The sequence below is a fragment of the Natator depressus genome, chromosome 19 (assembly GCF_965152275.1).
Source record: "Natator depressus isolate rNatDep1 chromosome 19, rNatDep2.hap1, whole genome shotgun sequence".
Classification (NCBI taxonomy): Eukaryota; Metazoa; Chordata; order Testudines; family Cheloniidae; genus Natator; species Natator depressus.
In genome coordinates this window covers 2,545,806-2,570,227 of record NC_134252.1, presented here as the reverse complement: position 1 = coordinate 2,570,227, position 24,422 = coordinate 2,545,806, and the positions used below count along the sequence as shown (strand labels likewise).

Sequence of the window (24,422 nt, the reverse complement as noted above, 5' to 3'; positions counted from 1 at the left end):
CCCCCGACACGCGGCGCAGGCAGACGGCTCGGTCGGTAACAGCTTTATTGGCCCCCCCCGCCCCGCCCCCGCCGGGTCCGCCGCTCGGGCCGGGCCTGCAACAAAAACAAAGGCCCGAGTTAGCGGGGGGGGGGGGCAGCGCCTCTGGCCCCCTCCCCAAGCCCCATCCCCCTCTGCCCCCCTCCCCACGCCCCGCCCCTCTCCCTACCTCCCATACCCCTCTGCCCCCTCCCCAAATCCCGCCCCTCTGCACCTCCCCCTACCTCACCTACCCCTCTGCCCCCTCCCCAAACCCCATCCCACTTCCCCCTCCCATACCCTTCTGCCCCTCCCCACACTGTAACCCCCTTTCCCTTCCTCCTCACATACCCCTCTGCCCCCCTCCCACTTACCCTTCACTACCCCATCCCTTTCCCTTCCCCCTCATAAGTGATCCATCCCCTATCGCCCATTCTCAGCTTCTGGCAAAGAGAGGCTTGGGACACCATCCCTGCCCATCCTGGCGAATAGCCATTGATGGGCCTATCCTCCATGAATTTATCTAGTTCTTTTTGGAACCCTGTTATAGTCTTGGCCTTCACAACATCCTCTGGCAAGGAGTTCCCCAGGTTGACTGTGCGTTGGGTGAAAAAATACTTCCTTTTGTTTGTTTTAAACCGGCTGCCTATTCATTTCATTTGGTGACCCCTAGTTCTTGTGTTATGAAAAGGAGTAAATAACACTTCCTTATTTACTTTCTCCACACCAGTCATGATTTTATAGACCTCGATTATATCCCCCCTTAGTCATCTCTTTTCCAAGCGGAAAAGTCCCAGTCTTATTAATCTCTCCTCCTATGGAAGCCGTTCCATACCCCTAATAATTTTTGTTGCCCTTTTCTGAATCTTTTCCAATTCCAATATATTTTTTTTTGAGATGGGGCAACTACATCTGCACACAGTATTCAAGATGTGGCCATACCATGGATTTATATAGAGGCAATAGGATATTTTCTCTTATTATTTATGCCTTTCTTAATGATTCCCAACAGTCTGTTCGCTTTTTTGACTGCCGCTGCAGATAGTTTTCAGAGAACTATCCCCAATGACACCAAGATCCCTCACATACCCCTGTGCCCCCTCCCCACACCTCTGCCCCTTCCCCACACTGTAACCCCTCTCCCAGTTACCCTCCCCCCTCAAACCCCCATCACACACCCTTCTGCCCCATGCACCCCAATCCCCCCACCCATATACCCTCCCCTTCCCCCGTCCCCTCAAATACTGCCCACTCCTCGGCCCCTCCTTACCCCCCCATCCGTCTCAGCTACTGCAGATCCTCCCACAGAGCGCCCCCCCCCCCAAACATTACAGCCCCAGTCAGCCACTCAACAGTGTTTATCAGCCAGCAACACACACATGCTAGTTTTATCCTCTCACCCTGCAGCCACATCCTCTAACGGAAATACTGCATCCCAACCACCGGAACTGCATGGAGGGGTCTGGGCCTTAGCCCACAGAGTGAGATCTTTTGGGCAGTCATGCAAAAGTTGATGCCTCTTCCCTCGTGAAGAAGGACAATGGCGTGTCTGGGATTTCACCCACTGAGTGCCCACTTCGCAGTGCTCTTTACCTTTAGTGTGGAGAGCGGATGTTCATTTCACGAGCCATTCTGCATACCTCACAAGGGCCACAAAAGCACATCGCCAGTACGTCCCTGCAGATGGTTCCCTGCGTACACCAGATAAAATGGGAGGGCTATTATCAACCATATCCTAAATCCAATATTCTGTGCTGTTTATTTGAAATGGTCACAGATTTGTGCTTTTATATGGCTTGGGGACACCTGTTGTGTGCTGTAGGTAGGAATTTTGTTTTAATATAAGCAGCTATTTCCTCTTGGCAATGCCTTGTCTGAATAGTACATCTCCATTCCTCAAAATACTAGGTTTGCTTCAGATTTTGTTTAAAAATACCTACCGACATAACCTAATTATTGTACCAGGTATAGACTTGCCCCAGCTGGACTGGACACGCTTTTCTCAACTACAAGCCACTTGAGCAGTTTGTCAGGAGGCTGATGGCCAATAGGAACCGGATTGAGACCACTAAAACTCACTTCATATCTAGGGCAAAGCGCTGTCAGACATTAATGACTTTTGATCATTACCCACCTTGACAATTTTCATTCAGTGATTTAGAGGTGAGAGGCTCCAAAGGCCAGTTCTCACCCAGTTCCTTAACAGACTTATTTAAATTTGTTTAATTAAAGATACCACTAACCATCCCTCCCTATCAGTGGCTTCCTCAGTGAGGCCACAACTGATGAAAGAACAGGGGCAGTCCTCACTACTGTATATTTTGCTACAGAGATGGATTCTAGGTACTGTTATTTTAAGGGCATGGATGGTAGTGTATTATTTTCTGAGGTGCCCCATGTGTATTTGATAGAGCTGTCGATTAATCGCAGTTAACTAACGCGATTAACTCAAAAAAATTAAATCTTGATTAATCACACTGTTAAACAATAGAATACCAACTGAAATTTATTAAATATTTTGGATGTTTTTCTACATTTTCAAACATATCTATTTCAGTTACAACACAGAATACAAATTGTACAGTGCTCACTTTATATTATTATTACAAATATTTGCACTGTAAAAATGATAAACAAAAGAAATAGTATTTTTCAATTCACCTCATACAAGTACTGTAGTGCAATCTTTTTATCATGAAAGTGCAATTTACAAATGTTGGGGTTTTTGTTACATAACCGCACTCAGAAACAAAAACAATGTAAAACTTTAGAGCCTACAAGTCCACTCAGTCCTACTTCTTGTTCAGCCAATCGCTAGGAGAAATAAGTTTGTTTACATTTACAGGAGATAATGCTGCCCACTTCTTAATTACAATGTCTCTTGAAAGTGAGAACAGGCATTCGCATGGCACTGTTGTAGCAGGTGTCACAAGATATTTATGTGCCAGATGCGCTAAAATTCATATGTCCCTTCATGCTTCAACCACCATTCCAGAGGACATGCTTCCATGCTGATGACACGTGTTAAAAAAATTATGTGTTAATTAAATTTGTGATTGAACTCCTTGGGGGAGAATTGTATGTCTCCTGCTCTGTTTTACCCACGTTCTGCCATATATTTCATGTTATAGCAGTCTCGGATGATGACCCAGCACATGTTGTTCGTTTTAAGAAAACTTTCACTACAAATTTGACAAATGCAAAGAAGATACCAATGTGAAATTTCTAAAGATAGCTACAGCACTCGATCCAAGATTTAAGAATCAGAAGTGCTTTCCAAAATCTGAAAGGGACGAGGTGTGGAGCATGCTTTCAGAAGTCTAAAAAGAGTGACACTCTGATGCGGAAACTACAGAACCCAAACCACCAAAAAAGAAAATCAACCTTGCGCTGGTGGCATCTGACTCACGATGATGAAAATGAACATGTGTCGGTCTACACTGCTTTGGATGGTTATCAAGCAGAACCCATCATCAGCATGGATGCATGTCCCCTGGAATGGTGGTTGAAGCATGAAGGGACATGTGAATCTTTAGTGCATCTGGCACATAAATATCTTGCAACACTAGCTACAACAGTGCCATGCAAATGTCTGTTCTCACTTTCAGGTGACATTGTAAACAAGAAGCGGGCAGCATTATCTGCTGCAAATGTAAACAAACTTATTTGTCTGAGCGATTGGCTGAACAAGAAGTAGGACTGCGTGGACTTTTTGGCTCTAAAGTTTTACATTGTTTTACTTTTGAATGCAGGGGTTTTTGTATATAATTCTATATTTGTAAGTTCAAACTTTCATGATAAAGAGATTACACTACAGTACTTATACTGGGAGAACTGAAAAATACTATTTCTTTTGTTTTTTACGATGCAAAGACTTGTACTGAAAAATAAAGTGAGCCCTGTACACTTTGTATTCTGTGTTGTAATTGAAATCAATATATTTGAAAATGTAGAAAATGTCCAAAAATATTGAAATAAGTGGTATTCTATTGTTGTTTAACAGCATGATTAATTGCGATCCATTTTTTTAATCGCTTGACAGCTCTGGTATTTGTTGTCTGACACAAAGCAAAGGGGAAGCAGTATGCGTGGGCTGAATATCAGAGCTGAGGCCCAATAGTTCTAACTGCAGCCTCCTATTCAGGGAGAGGCTGTATACAGCCACAGCACATCTCCCCACTTCCTCAGCAAAGTAACCAAGTGTTTTGTAATGTAACGATTTGCTGGACAAAAAGAGAAACTGTAGCATTGAAAAAAAGAGACCTGCATATCCCTCTCCACAGAGGATCAGTTATTTGTGCTGTTGCAGAACAGAACAAACTCATTTGTGCAGGTTTTGCAAGTGTGGTAGGTAAGGAATTAACAGAAGATCTTAAGCTCTGTTCAAAAGTCAGGGATTTTAACATCACTCTCTATCAAAAGGTCCTAGCAAAGGAGTTAAAATGATTAAGCCGCTGGCCCAAAGCTAGATGAAGTGCGTTGTTTCATAATCAATTCTGTTCTACAAACTGAAACCTTAATCTCCACCAGGCAGATGGACTAACAGGATTTATCCATGTCTAACACTTCTGATTCTCTCATCTGGTCGAACCATTAGACACAAAGGAGTTTCCGGTGAGGGTTGAGTCAGCCAGTGTGATCAGATAGGTTCTTAACATAGGAAGCATTTCCGTGCTATGGATTGAGAATTTGGCTATTTATCTTGGAAAACAAGCTAAGGGGTGGGGAGTCAGTTAATCAAGGGGTGGATAATTTTAGAACAAATGAAAGGAATTATATATCACAAAGTATGTGGTGGGCCATGGAAATCACTGCCCACAGGAAGGCAGAGTCAAATACCGTAGCTGGATTGTGTTGCAAGCAATAACATTTGAAGTTATCCATGGTGAAAAAAGGGTAATAAAAATCTCAAAAGTCAGGGTGCAAGGTAATCATCACAGCGATCAGGAGGGAATCTCTCCTTCCCATGTACCACACTGTACAATTGTTGAATTCTGTAATGGGGTGGGGTTAGCGGTGTTGGCCTCCTCTGAAACATCAGGCATTGCCCGCCAGCAGATTAGGGTGCAGAACTTTAACTTTCACCCAATACAGCAGATATGTTCTTATTTTCAGACAATGTTAGACATCTCCACAGCAAAGATTACCCTCCATCCGTTCCCATTCAGTGCTGCTGGTGCTTTCTTGATCCATTTACGTCCATTTCACAATCTAAATAGAATCCTGCTGCTTGGATAGCCTGACCTAATTTAAACATTGCTCAAAAGACAGAAACAAGAAGGGAAATTTTCCCAAAAGCAAGGCTACCTGGATGCCGTAAGAGAGACGCATGTGAGTTCGCAGTGCCGTCATGCCTCCAAAAGCGATGCCAAGGCAGCAGTTCTCTCCATACTTGTTTGCCACATAACATGCCAGAAGTGCTGGGCAAAACGTACCTAAACAGCCTTCAAAACAAGAGTATACACAAACAGCGTACAGGACGTCAGTCATTCAGTTTTGCCAACGTGGGGTAGTGAACCATTAGGAAAGGAACTATATTCCTCCTCCCTCCCTGCACACCTACCCCTTCCCCTTTTGTTCAACTTCCTTAACACGTAGTCAGGTCTCAGCCCTCTCCATTTTCCTATGTTTAATATCTTCACAGAAATGCTCACCCAGTGCTTGATGCACTTCAAAAAGAGCCTCAGTAGTCGGCAGACCTGCTACCTGACTCAGAGATCATCTGGCTTGCCTCAAAAATGCATCTCAACTGCAGCAAGTCCTGTACTTACATGTTGCACAGTCTGCACAACATTCGTACCTCCCGGTGCTCCAGTCACCCGTTGGGGACATGACAGCAGACCCCACGGAACCAGGTTGCTGGATGATCACGGTCTGGGACATTGTCTAGTGCTCAATGCAGCCTCTGCAAACAAAGCCCAAGGTGCAGCTAGAGATCATATTTGCCCCTTAAAGAACCAGTAAGCCCAAGCACTTATAAAAAGAGCAATATTAGCCCTCCGCTTCTCATGTGAAGTAAGTCAGTGTAATCTCCATTTGACATATGGGGAAATGGAAACAAAGGGTGCGTGACCTTATCCAATCTGTGTTGTCTGAAGTTAGCACACAAGATTAATCACAAGTAGGGCTAACATATCATCATGATTATTTTTAGTAAAAGTCACAGACAGGTTGCAGGCACTAAACAAAAGTTCACAGAAGCCCGTAACCTGTCCATGACTTTTACTAAAAATAATGGAGAGGGTTTGACCAGGGTGGGGGTGGGGGGAAGATGACTGAAGCCCCGGGGCAGGAGCAGGAATGAGAGCCCAAGTCCTGCTGTGGGGTGGGGGGAGTCCAGGACCCACTGCTGCTGCGGTGGTTGAGTGCGCCGAGGCCCCCCCACGGTGGCTCAGGGCTCTGGGGCTGGTGTCTGGGAGCTGTGGACCGCTCCGCCAGCTGCAGCCCCAACGCCTCAGGGCTGAAGTGGACAATGTCATGGAAGTCTCAGAAAGTCATGGCATCCATGACTTCTGTGACATAATATTATCCTTAATCATGAGTTTACAGTTGCAGTTAGTTATCTACAGGTGTTCATTTACCACACATCAGTTACTAAACAGAATTGTTTGTTAGACATGCAATTCAATATTTGAAAATACAAAAAAAGTCCAAAAGTCTCTCTCTCTCTCTCTCTATATATATATAAAGAGAGAGAGACACTGTTTCCCAATTACTAAACTGGGATTTTTTTTTTAAAATCCCTCTATATTAAAATATAGAACAGGTGTTCTCAAACAGGGGGTTGGAACCCCTCAGGGGGTCACGAGGTTATTACGGGGCGGAGGGCGGCTGCAAACTGTCAGCCTCTACCCCAAGCCCCACTTTGCCTCCAGTATTTATAATGGTGTTAAATATATTAAAAAGTGTTTTTAATTTATAAGGGGGGGGTTGCACTCAGAGGCTTGCTATGTGAAAGGGGTCACCAGTGCAAAAGTTTGAGAACCACTGATATAGAAATGAAAAATTTTCAGCTAGCTCTCTTGCATATCAATCAGAACACTTTTCAATCAGACTGCTGATATTGTGAATATATCTATTTTCCCTAAGTAAACACAGCATTCTGAAGGTCTAGAATGCTTCTCAAAGAACAGCTTTAAAAGTTCTGGATGCATGACAAATTGATATGCACACATTGTACTTGGCTAATATGCACTAGAAATGGTTTAATAACTAAGAAACAACAAGGAGTCTGGTGGGACCTTAAAGACTTTTTAAGTCTTAGTTTTTAAGGTTCCACCAGACTCCTTGTTGTTTTTGTGGATACAGACTAACACGGCTACCCCCTGTTTAATAACTAAGAGTAATTTAACATGCAATTTATGTACATTTTGAAATGAAAAAAAAATCTACTTACCTCAAAGCTTTGTCTTCTCACTTGCTAGAGAACCGAAAGGGTAAATGTATTCAAAGTGTACAGTACAGGGGCTTTGTCTTAAATCACAAGTTAGCTAACTTCCTGAAACTGCCCCTCATTTCCTTTATCTGGCATTTCTATGAATAATCATTGGTTGAATTCTGCTAAACTCTTGACATCAGCAATATTGGGTAGCGAGTTCTCCAGGTTAACTTTGCATTGTGTGATAAGAGGAGCTAGACTGGGGTGTGCAAACCTTTTGGCCTGAGGGCCAAAGCCTTTTGGCCAGAGCAAATTGTATGCAGGGCCATGAATGTAGGGCTGGGGCAGAGGGTTGGGGTGCGGGAGGGGGTGCAGGAAGAGGCTCAGGGCAAGGGGTTGGGGTGCAGGAGGGATGCGGGGAGCAGGAAAGGGCTCAGGGCACGGGGTTGGGGTGCAGGAGGGGTGTGGCAGGGGGCGCAAGGGAGGGGGCTAGGGTACAGGGTGCAGGAGGGGATTGGGATCCGGGTTCCAGTCTGGTGCCACTTGCCTTGAGTGGCTCTGGCGTGGCAGTGGCATGCAGTGGGCTAAGGCAGGCTCCCTGCCTGCCCTGACCCCGTGTCGCTCCCAGAAGTAACCAGCGTGTCCGGCAGTGGATCCTGGGAGTGGGGCAGGCGGCTCTGCCGTGCGCTGCCCTCGCCTGTGGGTACCACCGCCAAAGCTCCCATTGGCCCCAGTTCCCCGTTCCCGGCCAATCGGAGCTGTGGATGGCAGTGCCTGCTGGTCAGGGCAGCGCACAGAGCCTTCTGCCTCCCTCCCACCCTTACAGGCTGCAGGAACATGGTGCTGGCTGCTTCCGGGAGCAGTGTGGGCAGGGATCCTGCCTTAGCCCCGCTGCGCCATGGGGCTGGCAATCCCATGGGCCGGATTGAAAGCCCTGATGGGCTAGATCCGGCCTATGGGCTGTAGTTTGCCCTCCCCTGAGCTAGACGCCCATCTAAAGGGAGGGAGGTTCATGCTGAAGACACAATCACTCGCCAACCTACGATGGAGTGGGATCCCTAAAATTAAAGTTTTGTTAGCACAATCAGTGAGGACAAGGCTCAAGAAAGCGCACTTGACTGTAGTGCCTCAAACTACTCATTACACCCACTGGATGTTTCTGTTGCACAGTCAGGTTACACCCGATACAGAGGACACACTACACACACCCTCCTCCCAGATGAAGACATTGGAAATGGTAGCTTTAAAATCATTTATTGCGTTTTAGAGGGACAAATTACTTTTCACATGCAGGCACAGAATGCAAGATCTGCTCAGGGTGCTGCTATACTGGGGTCCCTTCACTTTGCAGCGTCTGCTCCTTTCTGGCCCTTGCTTTTGCTTGCCATTCTCGTCTCTGCTTTAGCCTCTCGGGTGCTTTCAGTTTCTGTACCTCATTGAAAACCTGCAGGAGAGCGGTAGGGGGGAAGGGAAGAAAGAAGATTGTGTACCCCTGCTGAAAACAGTTCTATCATCAGGTCAGGGTCATGCAAGAACGTAGGGAAGATCCATTCAATCCTAGAACATCAAGGTTTAGAAGGGACACTACATGTCTCAATAAAAGCAACTGCACCTGACATGCTCTCACCTTCTGGGACTCCAAATACAAGAATTCCAGCTGATATATTCATTTCCACACAGCTGTTCTTTTGCTGGGCCAAAGTACTGTATTTGTTTTCAGGTTTTTTTTTTTTTTTAAATACAGTTTTTTGCTTCTGCTCTCAGTCACATGAGTGCAGATGACAAGTTAGACTCTGACCCACAGCTGAGGCCCACATCCCTTCCCAGGAAACAACAGAAGCTTGCACACTTTCACTTCTACATATTCATTCTCCTAGTGGAACTCTGAAGAAGTGGATTTGTCCCACGTTTGCAATGGAAAGCAGAATCTCTCATTCATAGCAATTCAGCAACAAAACCTGAAGCTTCCAGATAGCTAAAAAGCATGCGGCACTTGTAGCTCACTCAGTGACTCCAGCACATCCAGCTCCTAACTCACCTTCTATGGAGCTGTTGGAAGAGCTCATACCTTCCTCTAATTTTCATTAATTTTTCAAACTCCCATCATATCCCAGAGTGATCATCAAACTTGCAACACTAAACTGAGGATAGTCACAACCTCCCCTCCTCCCACACCTCAGCACAGTGATCCAAACCACTGTGCCCCGTAGCAGGAAAATCTGCTCTAGATGTGCAAACAAGTCCCCAGCCTGCTCCCCTTGAAACTATGCTGAGCTGTGCTTGCTAGTTCCACTTCGTACCTTGAGGCAGAAAGCCTTCTTAGCGGCCCATCGCCGGCTCATTCTCCTGCAATAGAGTGGCGGTAACGTGTACTGGATGCCCAGCTGCTTGCACGTGTGCTCAAAAGTCTCATAGCGGGTGCGACGCAGATACTTGAGCAGTTTCTTCCGGCGATCTATGGCCATCAGCATGCGACGCCGGTTACTTTTGTCCTGCAGAGGATTTAATATTCGTTAGTTGCAGTCAGACTAATTCCATCCCAATAAGCAGTTCACAACAGCCCGGGTTACTGCGGACGGGGACTCAGGTTAAGAATAATATTTTAAGAACCGTTTTCTTTAAATGATATAACCGGCACCTCAGATTTCTATAAGAAAATCTGAAGAGTCAAACTGCATTTTGCATTTGATTTACAATTTTTCTGCTAGGTTAGTTTCAATTTGGGTATTCCCTTTTACTGCTCAATTTCACATTCCTCTGCACTAGCATAAGCTGCAATGGCCAGGTGCCAAAGACTGCAGGGGAAGTCTGACTGGCTAAAACCTCTGCTTCCATTTACATTTATTGTTCCAAAAATCCTACAGAAGCCTTTGGGACCAGTTTGACCTGGCAGGGTCCATTGGTTCATCCTCTGCAAAGGAGTTTGGATAATTCAACCATGCTATTAGAGGGAATCTCCAGCTTCAGGGCAGAAGAACTTCCTGCAGGGGTCAGAAGCAATCCCCTCCCGACATTATATGCACAACACTTGAAATGTACTTGGCTGACAGTGTGCAAGAGTTTCTGTTTTCTACTGAAACATAAGGTACAACTGCTGCTACAGGCTGGATATTGGACTAGCTGGATCCCACTCCAGGATAACAACCCTTACCTTCTCAGGCCATGTCTACGCTACAAAATTAAGTCGACCAAACTTATGCTGGCACACAGCCACTGCAGTAGTTACATCGCTTGTGTGTCTCTAAACTTTGCTCCTCGTGTCAGTAGTGCTTGTATTGATTGTACTGTCAGTCTGGGGTGGCTCCTGAAAGCCTGCAACGGTTGACATAAGCAATGCAGAGTCTACACGGACACTGCATTGACCCCACAACGTCGACCGTGACTCTACACCGCTCATGGAGATGAAGTTATTAAGTCAGTGTAGTGGGGCAGTTACGTTGGTGGGAGCAAAATGAAAGCATAGACATTTCCATAAGTATGTTGAAGTAAGCTGCCTTGCATCGACCTAACTCTGGAGTGCAGGCCAGACCTTAAAGACTTTAATTCCATAAACTTAAAGATAAACGGGGAACAATTTTAATGTGAGAAACTGAAGCACATTTGGGGGCATGTTTGTTAATACATTTCCAAGCTGGTACAACTGCAGCAAGAACCTAAGGGTGTCTTGTCCACAAACTTGTTTTTACTGATGATCCAAGTTTGGACTTCGAACCTAGGAGGTCTTGAAACAACAGACTAGATTTTAAGCCACTGTGGCATTGAGATAAATCCCATCTGGTAAAAACGTTTTATAGCCAGAAGGAAATGGGTTTGTACCTGAAATACATAAATATACAATGTTAAATAACAAAACACATGAAAAGCCTGTCTGCACTAGCAGCATGATTTAGTTTAGCTGTTAATTCAAATGCATCTAGTCAGTGGCTTCCATTGCTCCAGGAACATATCTGGACAAATTTCAATCTTTGAAAATGTAACTGTGATCCACAGATTCTCCAGTCCGGTGCAGCAAAATTCAAAGCAATCCTTGAAACGTGAGCTATTGCCTACAATACCCTCCAGCTTCAAACGCTACCAGTGACCTCACTGCTTCAGAAGGGAGGAGATACAGACATTTTAAAAACTGAATTAGGATCTTCCACACAATTCAAATCCTCTAATTCTGAACCAAAGTACAAGACCCACTGGCTGGTCTCAAATTTGTAGATTACATATCTAATGAGAATTACCTTGGGGTGCATCTGCAGGTGCTCCCGGTGAGTTTGAATCTTGGCAGTCAAAATAGCAGCTATAAAAGATAAACAAGAGATTGCATAAAAGCAGCAATGCATTCTCTGATGCTACAGCGGATACATTTTGGGTATCAGATTTACAGAGAACTTTGGGCATTTGTACAGAATTTGTAAAAAAATGCAAAAAACAAACCTTCAAAATTAAACACCAAAAACCTAAACATCAGTTTAAAATTGTGAAATTATGTCGTATGTATTAAGATGATTTTAATAACAATTGAGAGCCTGCCTTTACAGCTGAAATGCCTGATGCCCTGCTTAACTGCTGACAGCTTTATATTCACTCTATTCCACTTGGTGGATATCTCAGAGGAACAGGAAGAAGCTCAGTCTGTTTAACAATACATGGCTATATTTAAATTGGTAGTGAATTTCAGTACTGGCAGTACCCACTGCCCCCTACCAATATACATCAGACTTGACCTGTAGGGATTGCCTCTAGAGGTGAGAAGTTCCGTTTCCTTGGCCAATTCAGCCTTTGTGCTGAAACTGCCCGCTGCCGTAGTTTGTGCGACGTGGATGCTTGGAATTGGTTAACCCACACATTGCCTTTGGGTTGTGTGGCGCTTCCGCGTTGTAACTGGAAAGGCTCCTAGCAGACATTTGTAATGGAAAGCATTGGAAGGAAGGATGATGGTACTGTGAACTTTCTAGCATCTTAGAGCACTTTGACTAAGCTTGGAGAGGCAAATCTCTTTTTTCCAGATGGGGAAAGGGGTGGCAATGGGTGCCAGATGCAGTGTGGAGCTTTAACACAGGGTCACATGTTTGGAGGGATTCACCTCTCCCAGCCCCATACAAAACTTTGGACAAGATTACACCCTGTCAAATGAATTGTCATGCAGCAGCCTGACCCCTACCTCTGCACCCATCCTTTGGGGTTTCATTAAACAATTGATATGTGTACAGAAAGGAGTTTTATTTCCAAATCCAACAGTGATCTTTCAAAAGCCACAATTTCTGTCATGCACTCCCTCCCCAGAGTATTTCTTCATTCTGATAGGCATGGGACATCACAGTTGCAGAAACAGTGGAGGAAAAACCAGAAGAAACATATTACTGGAAAAGTATTGCAGCAACATCAACAGTTGCAGAGGAATCCTCCGCCCCAGGTCTCTGAAGCAGGGAGCTACAAGAATGTCTCTCTATGCAGCAGCCAGAGGCACGCATTAGAAAAATTCAAACTGCTCCCTTTGCCAGTGGATAAGCATGTTACATCTGTCACACTCCCAGATGCTGAGGGTCCCCCAGTGCCGTACTGCAGGTGAGACACCTTCCCAGCGTTCCCACAAAGGTGGCTCTTGTAATTCCCACAGGAACCTTGGTAAAATGATAGGGGAAACAGCGGGATTAAAGCAAAGAGATGCTCTCCATTGAGGATTGCCCTCTGGCTCTTGGACTTACTTTGTACCTCAAAGGAACCGTTGTCACTGGGAGTCCTCCGAACCTTCTCTATCAGCTGCTGTGTCTTTATCTTCACCTTCTCTCTCTGTGGGCAACAGACAGAAACCAAGGCCCTCAGCTTTGCTATTTGTGATTATTTTGGATGCAAGATACCCCACTGCCTCAGAGCACTGACACCAACCCAACACGCCCAGAGGAAGTGTGGGGAAAAGCCAACTATTTTATGAATGGCTTTGCTCAATGCAGGAGCTTCTTCAGCCAGCAAAGAGTGGAGGGAAAGGCAGCCACTGAGTGCGAGATGGTGACAGTGTCAGAGTATAGCAGAGAAGAACTCAGGTCTCAGCTGTAAGCACTAGAAAGACACACACAGAGATATGGAAAGCAAGGTGCCTGCTCACACTCAACCCCCTTCGTTCCCTTTAGCTGACATGCTCATTCATCCAGCTCTGCCGGAATGCGTGACTCCCCTTCAGAACCTTGGCAGTTTCTCTCTTTAACTAGCCAGAGAGATCTGCTATTAAGCAACACCAGCCTAGGCTTGAAAGGTTTAGATTTTGATTGGTAAAAGTCAGTAAAGGTTGGTATCACTGTATGTACACACACAAACCGATGAAAAAACATTTTCCCCAATAACAGTCAAAATTTACAGCTAGGCAAGGTAAGAAAAATGCTGCGTGAGAACTTAGAGTTTGATTTAAGGATATTTACTTTGTATATTTTGACAATTTGTGTTCTAAAGGTTATAAAGCTTTAACTTTTTGAATCTCAACGTCTGACCCCCCCCCGTAATTTCCTGCAACTATGAAAAAATACAAAAATGCTTAAAAATAAACATGGATATTATGCATAAAATTATATAAAAATAATTAAATTCTTCCAAGCCTAACCACAGGTTATGTATTCTGCACCTCACAAGGGTAGTAATACTAAATGCTTCCCAGATATTAATATTTGAGCAGCACTTAGACATTTAACAGTTTGTAGAATTGACCATGATCACACCAAAGTGCTCCCAGCTCCTGCCAGCATGATGAAGGACCAGGAACTGGGCCCGGTCTCTCTCAGTGCAGTTGGAGAACTCCAGGTTATCTGCATATGTCCTATTCTTGCTGTACATTTTTGAATTTAGATACTAAGCCGCTCCATGGGATGAGGGCCTTCTCTTGTCTTTGATGTTCCTGCATTTTTGGGGCACTTGAAAAATAGTAATAAAACCACTTTTTAAATGAATTTTGACCATGTATCATTTTCTAGAATTAGCAGATATCATTTGCTGGCACTCAACAGCCCTATGGTTCTTTCTGTGATTCTTCTAGCATTTTCTCACTTATTTTAATATATGTAAAAAATAATAGCACATACATGTATTTTACTAGTATAAATGAGAGAATTTTTTGGTGAATTTCAGATGTGTTTTGAGCTAATTACCAACAGATCAGGGTGAGTTATTAACCACCAGGTTTGAAGTCACTTGGCAAAACTAACAAACCAGAAGACGTAAATTACGAAATATTTTTGCGCATATAGACAGATCTTACAGAGACACTGCCATCCAAAGTCCCAGCGTTTACACAAGCAGAAAGACACTAACCTGGTTGGCCATTTCCAGAGACAACAGCCTTTTCACTACGTCATCAACCCTGCAGGGAGATCAGAGATTGATTTACAAAACAAAGCAGAACATGCAATGTATTTATTTGTTTTTAGCTCAGAAGGTTGATTTAGATTTTCAGAACAGATTAGCATTTCTGTAAGTATTTCAAAGAGCTTTAAAATAGAGTAGATTAGGCTTTCTACCAATATAAAGTAATAAGGAAATCAAACCATTTCTTGCATTCATTGAAAGAAATCATTGCTAAGAGTGGAGGTAGTTTGTAGCTTTTTGTTTTAATTGGATACTAGGGCTGAAATGTTTCAATTCACTATGAAGTGCTGATACTTCCAAAACCTACACGACGTGCAATCCGGATGCTGAAGATTAGCTTTCCGTGAACATTCAAAGACAAAAGGATTCCGATTAAGGCCATGATCCTTCAAACTATCTCTGTGCAGCATCCCCCCAAAGTCAGTGGGATTCCACGTGGGCAAGAGAGTCCAGCCACACAGATGCAGTTGGGCCCGAATTTCAGAAGTGACCACTAATTTTGGGTGCCCAACTTGAGACATCTCAAGGCCTGATTTCTAGAAGGGGCCATCCAAGTACCCAAAGATTCTTCCTCTGGGTGCCCAGCATTTCTGAAAATCAGACCACCAAGACATCTCAAGTTGGGCACCCAGAAAGTAAGGTATCCATAAGGACAGGACGCAGAGATAAAATTTCTAGATATCATTAATGACTGCTTGGAGCAGCTAGTCCTGGAACCCACAAGAAGAGAGGCAATTCTTGATTGAGTCCTAAGTGGAGCACAGGATCTGGTCCAAGAGGTGAATGTAGCTGAACCAATCAGTAACAGTGACCATAATGTAAATGAATTTAACATCCACGTAGGGGGGAAAATACCAAAGAAACCCACCACAGTAGCATTTAACTTCAAAAAGGAGAACTACACAAAATGAAGAAGCTAGATAAGTGGAAATTAAAAGGAACTTTTCTTGTGACTACAAGTGTGAAAGGCGTGCAAGCTCCATGGAAACTATTTAAAAACACCATGCTAGAGGATCAAACTAAACGTATACCCCAGATAAAAAACAAACAGTAAGAAGACCAAAAAATGCCTCCATAGTTAAACAGAGTAAATGAGGCAGTTAGAGACAAAAAGACATCCTTTAAAAATTGGAAGTCAAATCCTACTGCAGAAAATAGAAAGGAATGAACTCTGGCAAGTCAAGCGTAAAAGTATAATTAGGCAGGCCAAAAAGAACTTGAAGAGCAACTAGCAAAAGACAAAAATAGCAAAACATTTTTAAGTACACCAGAAGCAGGAAGCCGGCCACTGGACCTTGAGGTGCACTCAAGACAGACAAAGCCATTGCAGAGAAGCTAAATGAATTCTTTGTATTGCTTTTCACTGCAGAGGATGTGAGTGAGATTCCCATACCTGAGTCATGCTTTTTAGGCAACAAATCTGAGGAACTGTCCAAGACTGAAGTGTCAATAGAGGAGGTTTTAGAACAAATTGATAAATTAAACAGTAGTAAGTCATCAGGACCAGATGATATTCACCCAAGTGTTCTCAAATATGAAATTGCAGAACTACTAACTGTGGTATGTAACCTATCACTTAAATCAGCCTCTGTACCAGATGACTGGAGGATAGCTAATGTAATGCTAGTAAGCCTAACTTCAGTACCAGGCAAACTGGTTCAAACTAGAGTAAAGAACTGAAAGATCAGACATGTACATGAACACAATATGTTGGGGAAGAGTCAAACACAGCTTTTGTAAAGGGAAAATGCCTCACCAATCTATAAGAATTCTTTAAGGGTGTCATTAAACATGTGGACAAGAAGGATACAGTGAATATATTGTACTTGGACATGCAGAAAGTCTCTGATGAGGTCCCTCTCCAGAGATTCTTAAGCAAACTAACCAGTCACGGGATAAGAGGGAAGATCCTCTCATGGAACAGTAACTGGTTAAAGACAGGAAACAAAGGGTAGGAATAAATGGTCAGTTTTCAGAGTGGAGAGAGGTAAATAGTGGTGTCCCTCAGGGGCCTGTACTGGGACCCGTCCTATTCAACATATTCATAAATGATCTGGAAAAAGAGGTAAACAGTGAGGTGGCAAAAATTGCAGACGATACAAAATTACTGAAGAAAGTCCAAAGTAGACAGCTAAGAATTATGAAGGGATCTCTCAGAACTTGGTGACTGGGCAACAAAATGACAGATGAAATTCAATGTTGATAACTGCAAACTAATGCACAGTGGAAAACAATCCCAACTATATATACAAAATGATGGGGTCTAAATTAGCTGTTATCACTCAAGAAAGAGATCTTGGAGTCATCCTGGATAGTTCTCTGAAAACATCCATGCAACGTGCAGTTACAGTCAAAAAAGCGAACAGAATGCTAGGAACCACTAGGAAAGAGATAAGAAGACAGAAAATATAATAATGCCACTCTATAAATCCATGGTACACCCGCACCTTGAAAACTGTGTGCAGTTCTGGTCACCCCATCTCAGAAAAGATCTATTAGAATTAGAAAAGGTGCCAAGAGAGGCAACAAAAAACATGGGGGGGATGAAGCAGCTGCCATGTGAGGAGCAATTAATAAGACTGGGACTGTTTAGCTTAGAAAAGAGACGACTAAGGGGGGATACGATACAGATCTATAAAATCATGACTGGTGCGGAGAAAGTGACTAGGGAAGAGCTAGTTACCTCTTCCCATAACACAAGAACTAGGGGTCGTCCAATGAAATTAATAGGCAGCAAGTTTAAAACAAACACAAGGAAGTACTTTGCACAACACACAGTCAATCTGTGTAACTTGTTGCCATGGGATGTTGTGAAGGCCAAAAATATAACAGGGTTCAAAAAAGAACTAGATAAGTTCATGGAGAAAGGTCTATCAATGGCTATTAGCCAAGATGGTCGGGGGACAACTCTATGCTCTGGGTATCCCTAAACATCTGACTGCCAGAAGCTGGGACTGGACGACAGGGGATGGACCACCCTGTTCTGTTCATTCCCTCTGGACTGGCTACAGTTCTTCTGATCTAGTATAGCTATTCTTAAGTTCCTATGTTCTTAAAATCAGTGGCCACTTCTGCAAATTTCACACTCTTGACCCATTATTTCAAAACTTCTGTAGTTCTCTCTAGATGAATGACTGTACAGCGTTATGTAAGTGCTAGCGTATTAGAACTACCATTTTCTGTGGTTGGATGTCTTTAATAATTAAATCTCTGAAGTGATTAAGCATTCCCCCTTCCTTTGGCTCTGCAACATACTTATCTATTATTGGGACATTGGCATAATCTTTCTTCAGCATGGTAGGAGGAAGGTCATCCAGATGGCTGGGGAGTGCTGCAAAGAAAAGATCAACACATGGGGAACAGCACATCAAATCAGGGCTGTCTCATACCCTAGAGAATTTGGAGGGGGAATGAATCAGAGGGAGATAATTCAAGAGAAAAGAGGAGATGGCTCTTTCAACTGTGAAGGGCAAACCAAGAAAGCAGTTTTGAATTGAACTTCAGTGTGGATAAGACAGGTGATGGGAGTTGCTATGATCCCACTTCCTGGCTTCAGTATTCTGGATTTAGGTTCTGATCCAAACCCATTGAGATCAATGCAAATGCTCCTATTGACTTCAGTGAGCATTCCCTGTGTATTCGAGAAATGACAGTCCAATTAAGGTTTTTGAACAACCCAGCATGCTTACTGTCTGAAAATTGTTTTTAGGATTTCTGCAGCATGATTCAAGTGTCTAATAATACTTTAAGGGTTCAATCCTTCCCACCCACCCCCAATTAGTGATAATTTTAATGTTATTAAGAATAAAACATTGTGAAATGTGCTCAAAATCCAGTCTCTACCATACCTTGCTTCCTCTTTTTAACAGGCCTCGCATAACCTCTGACTGTCTGAACAAGCGGGCTGTAAACTTCATGGAAGAAAGCAAAGATTTATTAGACACATAAATATCTTTCATCTATATGCTTTTGAGATTTGGTAAGCATATACTCAATATAACGTAAATAAGTTTGTATTGGGAGATTGTCTTTAGAGCACCCTTTGCCTGGGCTTCTGTGTGAGCTATCTAGGTCTGCGTCAGAGGCACCAGAGAAGATATTTCAAGCAGATGTTCGATTGCACCAGAATCCAAGGATGCTGCATGTCCAGAAAAGCAGGGAGCCTGAAGGAGAGCACTCTCAATAGCAGGCTCCTGCTGACGTTGCCCATTACTGAGCATTACAGGACGTGCAATTCACCATCTACTCGCTACATCTTAATGCAGCAGCTCTCCAGTCTGTTAAAGCAATTGTCCCAGATGACCACAGGAACACTCTGTCTGTACTAACCAACCCGTCATTTCCTGTACATTTGTGTCACCAACACACTGTAAAATGCGGTCTGATGACAATAGGAGGTTTGGAGCAGCTCAAGCTCCATGGCAGGACAGAGAAGAGGCGAACAGGAGACAGGCAGCAATGGTATATTGGCACAGAAGCTTCTTTCAGAGGCTGAGGCAGGAATCGGCTAAAGTAGCTGGTAACCAAGCCTGTGGCACTAATACTGGTTCTTGTGCGCGTGTTTGGATGCATGCACCATCACAGTGTCCGGGGATCAAGCATCCCCAGCAGCCAACTAAGAAGCCACTGACCCAGCATTTCCACCTGCACAGAAGGCTCCTGGCTTTACAGGTCCTCACCTATCCCAACCTGTTAACACTCTAGTATACTCTGCACTTGGGATCCGGCATTCACCCTGTCCTGGGGCCTCAAGTACCCCTGACTCCCCCTTCCCCCGAGGACCAGCACCCACCCTTGGGGCCAATCTCCCAGTTGCAGGACTCTGTGCTTCCCCCATCGCCTTTGTCCTGGCAGCAAGCCGCAGGGAGCCCCCACAGCACACCCCGCCCCTGCAGCACCTCACAGCCCAGAACCCAACCAGCAACTCCTGCCCCCCCCCCCCCGCAGGCAGTCCTCAGACAACTGCTGCCGAACCTCCCCTTACTCCCATGGCCCTTAACTCCCGCAGCTCCCCACCCCTCCTCCCCTGACCCCCCTCCTCCTTCCCCATCCCCCTTCCTCCCCTAACTCTTCCCTCCTTCCCCACAGCTCCCTGCCCCTCCTCCCCTCACCCCCTTCTTCCTCCACACCCCTCCTCCCCAACCCCCTCTTCTGTCCCCCAGCTCCCCGCCCCTCCTCCCATGACCCCCCTCCTCCTTCCCCCCAGCTACTCCCTCTTCCCCATCCCCCTTCCTCCCCTAACTCTTCCCTCCTTCCCCACAGCTCCCTGCCCCTCCTCCCCTCACCCCCTTCTTCCTCCACACCCCTCCTCCCCAACCCCCTCTTCTGTCCCCCAGCTCCCCGCCCCTCCTCCCATGACCCCCCTCCTCCTTCCCCCCAGCTACTCCCTCCTCCCCCAACTCCCTCCTCCCCCCCCCCAGCTCCAGCCCCCTCTTCTCGTTGCTCCTCGGCCCACGTGCGGGCCCCCCCGAACCCCGCAGGCCGCCTCACCCGAGCGCCGGTCCCGCGTCTCCTGCAGGCGGAGGGCCCCGCTCACCGCCCTGCTCCAGCCGGGGCCCGGCCGGCGGCAGCTCCGGGCCCAGCCCAGCGCCGCGCGGAGCCCCAGCAGCAGCATCTCCCCTGCCCTACCGGCCGCCTGGCATGGGCGCCGCCATCTTGGGACAGACCCGGCCCGTCGATCGCCGAGCTAATCGATGGAAGGCCGGGGCGGGGCGGGGCTGGCCCCTGGGGAGGGGACCTTTGCCCAGGTGGGGAGGGTGGGGTCTGGCCCAGTTCCTCCCGTGGCTCCCAGCGCTGCTGGGGTGTGCTGGGGGAGCAGGGCCCGTCAGCCCCTCTGGGGTGCACCCCGCAGGGACGGGCCCGGCTCCCTGCCCCTTTCCCGCGGGGTGGGACCCTGCCTGGGGCAGGCAGGCCGGGTGTCCCGCTTTAGGGTGGTTTGCCCCTCTCCGGGGCGGATATAAACCGGCAGCGGGGGCTAGGCGAGGTCGTGCCCGCGGGCGCCTGGCAGAGGGGTGTCCTGTGTGCGGGGTGGCCTCGCACACGGGGTGCGTGCCCGTTCACCCGGGTAGGGGCAGGCACCACCGAAGGGAGGTGCTGTATCCTGGGGATGTGGCGGTGGCCGTCCTGCTCCCGGCCCTCCGGGTGCCCCCCACTTCCCAATAGTGCTAACGCAAGCAGCCCAGCGGGGTTTGGCACCTGTAAGCCCTTTACCTCTGGGGAACTGTGCCCAGAGAGTTGATTAAAGTGACCCAAAACCAGCGTCTTCAAAACCAAGCAGTATTTATTCACCCAAAGGTACCAAGCTCCTAGAGTAAAAGATAAAAACCATAAAGGTCTATGCACATATTTTCCCTTCTCTAAACATTTATCTTTCCTTGCAAGCTGGGGTAAGTTCCATTCAGCCCACTTACCTTCTGGGCTGGGAGAAGCAGACTGTCCTGGTGCAGCCTGCGGCGTCTCCTAGCATCCCCGTCAGCACTCCCTGGCACTTTCTGGGCAGCCTCTGACAACCTCTCTTCTCTCCTTGGCCAACATCTTTATGGTTTTAGTACCCGCTTTGGTGCATGGCGAAGCCTGGGAATGAGTAGACTTTGCCAGTCTTATTAGAGCCAGGCCAGGGGTCTTCCCCAGTGAACAGCCTCCCCATTGTTTCCCCCAGGACCCTTGGCATTCTCTGTGAGACTACCTGTTCTCTGCCATTGTTCTGTTTCCTGTCAGTTTCCCCTTCGATTTAACTCTGTGTGGTCAGGCAGGATAACGTCACACAGGAAAACTGAGCTACACGTGGGATTTACAAAAAATAGCGTACGTCACTCCCTCATTCTCTCGAGGGAGAAGTGCTTGCCTTCTAGTTACAAGGGTTTGTTTTCCTCCGTCACATTACTTTAGGGGAGTTCAGTGAAGGTGCCAGCCAGGCATGGCTGCTGCATTCAAAGGCTATCCTGACAGTGAGGCGGGAGGGGCCCCAAAGGAATGAGGAACATGAACAGGGTTAGATGTGCAGCGGAGGAGTGCCCATGGGAGACTCTGTGCCGAGCCCCACACAGGAGAGGTGCCCAAACAGGGATGGGATGGGATGGGCAGCAGCAGATTCCCCCATATTTTATCTCCAGCCTACGTCAGTGCACTGATGGGTTCACCTCTGAGGGCGAGCAGGAGGTTCAGGTTCCTTGCCCCATTCAGTCCTCAGCCTTGCTACTGTGACTGCCAACAAGAGGGAAATGCCTCTGGGAACGGAAGTGAGACCCTCCCCCCATTCATTTCCCCAGGGGGCTGCTGAAGAGCCGCCAGATTGTACTGGCGCTCAGTCGCTGTGGAGTTGGCTTGAATTGGAACTGGCCCATCCCAGGGCCTGTGAGCTGGGGAAGCCTTCGAATAGGATGGCATGTAAACCCTGGCAATCAAATAAGGATTGCATCATGGCTAAGTGGTGGCCTTTGCAGCAGGTAAGAATTCAGGGTTCCGAGCTTCAGTGGCGCTACCAGACGATTACTACACCTGTTCTCGCAGGACGAAGACCGCCTCAGCATGGCTGGCAACTACTTGCATGTCCTCCTGGGTGCTCCACGCACCCTCCCTGTGTCACCCTTGCCAGTTTTGCTTCGAGGCTCATGGTCTGAACAACGCCAAACTCTCAAAGTAAACCTTAGAGAAGAGCAGCCAAAGTTCACATTGAAATGTGAGTGTCACTTGGTTTCAACACCAAACGTTTTAAACGCCCCAGGTTACGCAAAGCTGGGAGAGTGGAGTCGATAACGGAAGCTGAGCCAGGTGGGTTTTGGCTGGTTGTAGGTTTCCTAATGTGAGTTTCACAGAAGCAAATACAAGGTTGATTTCCTGCTGCCCTGTGTCTTGTGCAGCCATTTACCCCAGTGCACAGTGGGAATGAATTGTTACTATTCTGATTTGATGGTGTTTCACACTCACATTGCACGGGGTAACTGATGGCACATGGAGCAGAGAAACAGAGAGCCCAGCCAGCAAATCTCTTTTCTCCCCTTGCTTTGCAAGTGTCTTAATAAGAATGATTTTCAAAGTCAGGCGTCTGTGGCTGACAGTCCCGGTTCACACTTGGTGTAGTGTCACTTCTCAGACTCTTAGTGATGACATAAAGTGCTTTGAACTTTGAGCTGTGATCTGCCTGCTCCAGCACAGAACTGCTGCTGGCCTGCACAGTGTGAACATGCCGGGGCCTGGCTTGCTTGCCCCTAGTGTCCCTTCAAGAAAACCAGCCTTTTGCAGGAGCGCTGGACTTTGAACGTCACCTAGGGCCTGATTTCCAGAAGTGCTGAGCACCCTCAGCTCTCATTGACTTCAGCTGGGTTTGGGGGCTCTCAGCACCTCAGGAGATCAGGTCCATACTATGTTGCCCCCCTACCCTTTCCAGCAGCTAGTTCAGGCCTGGCTTGGAGAGTAATAACAGCAATGATAGGATGGGTGGATATGTCACTCCTACAGTAGAGCTAGAGGGAACAGAACCCCCCCCACCCCCTGCCAATCTGCCCGTGAGAGGAGAGCAAGAGGTGACAGAACCATTGCAGCATCACAGAAACAAATACACACAGCTGGCAAACACTGGATTTCAGAACGTTACAATGACGTGTTCAAAGGAAACAAACCAAGGTAACATAAAAAAAAAACAAACCCCGAAAGGGAAACCTTCCCTATGAATTGTATACGACACACAGAGCCGGAGTCGGAGCGGCTGCTGGGGCAACACATACAGGTTTGGAATGGTTACATGGCTGTACAACACTTTACCTGCGAAGCATCGCCAGTCCCCACTGCCACATAATAACCGTTTTATTGGCAGCCTGGACCACCACCCAACAGTCCCATCCAGTGCAATACCGAGAGCAACCGAGAGAACTGGCCACACGCTGAAGCACAGCCCGCCCGCCAAATGGCTCGATTGAAAATCCTGAAAGGAATAACCCTACTGCTAATGAGCGGAGGTCAGGTGCAGCTTGAGAAACCATTGCCTCGCAGGGTGAGCAGGGATCGTGACTGGCTATATTAATGCTTGACAGCAGCTAATGCTGCCGTGATGCGAGCAGACCAATAACTTCCTGAGCTGACAGTTAGGATGAGCAAACTGGTTGAGTGTAAAGAAGGGTCTACTTGAATCACTGCCCAAACCCCAACACTGGGGGAGTTTTGAACAAGCCTTAAGAAGCTGCATTTCATCTCTGGGCTTCTCAGGGTGAGCTGGGGGTGGCTTTGCTGCAGTGCAGCTTCTGCTGCAGCATCCCGTGCCCAGCCTACTCCTTCCAAAGCTACGGAAAATCGTTACGCTCCAGCTCCGAAGCCAGCCCAATCGATTAAAAAATACTGTTTCAAAAGGTAAACAGGCTAGTGCCAGTTCCGGTGCTGGGCTGGCAGGCTGGGAGACTCAATGCCTTAATTTACTTGCCATCTATGGTACTGCCTCCCTGTAAAGCTGTGGTATTTGAGCACCTCACAATCCCTTAGGCATTTATCCCAATGACACACCGGGAGGCCGGATGGTGCCTTCAGATAGGGAACCAAGGCCTAGAGAGACGAAGGGTATGTCTACATTGCACACACAGCATGGGCTCTGACTCAGGTTTGAGCCCAAGCCCCGCTTCGGTCCACACAGAAATCAGTCTGACTTGGGGGTCAGCAAGCGCTCAGGACCTGGGTCTGCTGGGGGGTGAGTCAGAGC

At 46.6% G+C, this 24,422-nt stretch overlaps 2 protein-coding genes across 2 annotated transcripts; both read right to left on the bottom strand.

The window, feature by feature from the left end:
* Positions 1-54: 54 nt before the first annotated feature.
* On the bottom strand, positions 55-8,779 carry LOC141974742 (cornifelin homolog B-like). Its single transcript, XM_074934713.1, has 6 exons — positions 8,677-8,779; positions 7,415-7,438; positions 5,790-5,923; positions 5,326-5,462; positions 1,612-1,709; positions 55-95 (listed from the first exon to the last, which is right to left on the bottom strand). The coding sequence occupies exons 3-5, from the start codon at positions 5,899-5,901 to the stop codon at positions 1,614-1,616; spliced, it is 345 nt and encodes a 114-aa protein (XP_074790814.1). The 5' UTR covers positions 5,902-5,923; positions 7,415-7,438; positions 8,677-8,779; the 3' UTR covers positions 55-95; positions 1,612-1,613.
* MRPS15 (mitochondrial ribosomal protein S15) lies at positions 8,634-20,381 on the bottom strand. Its single transcript, XM_074934712.1, has 8 exons — positions 20,228-20,381; positions 18,586-18,648; positions 17,993-18,068; positions 14,684-14,732; positions 13,093-13,177; positions 11,626-11,684; positions 9,697-9,888; positions 8,634-8,840 (listed from the first exon to the last, which is right to left on the bottom strand). The coding sequence occupies exons 1-8, from the start codon at positions 20,349-20,351 to the stop codon at positions 8,721-8,723; spliced, it is 768 nt and encodes a 255-aa protein (XP_074790813.1). The 5' UTR covers positions 20,352-20,381; the 3' UTR covers positions 8,634-8,720.
* Between the last annotated feature and the right edge of the window lie 4,041 nt (positions 20,382-24,422).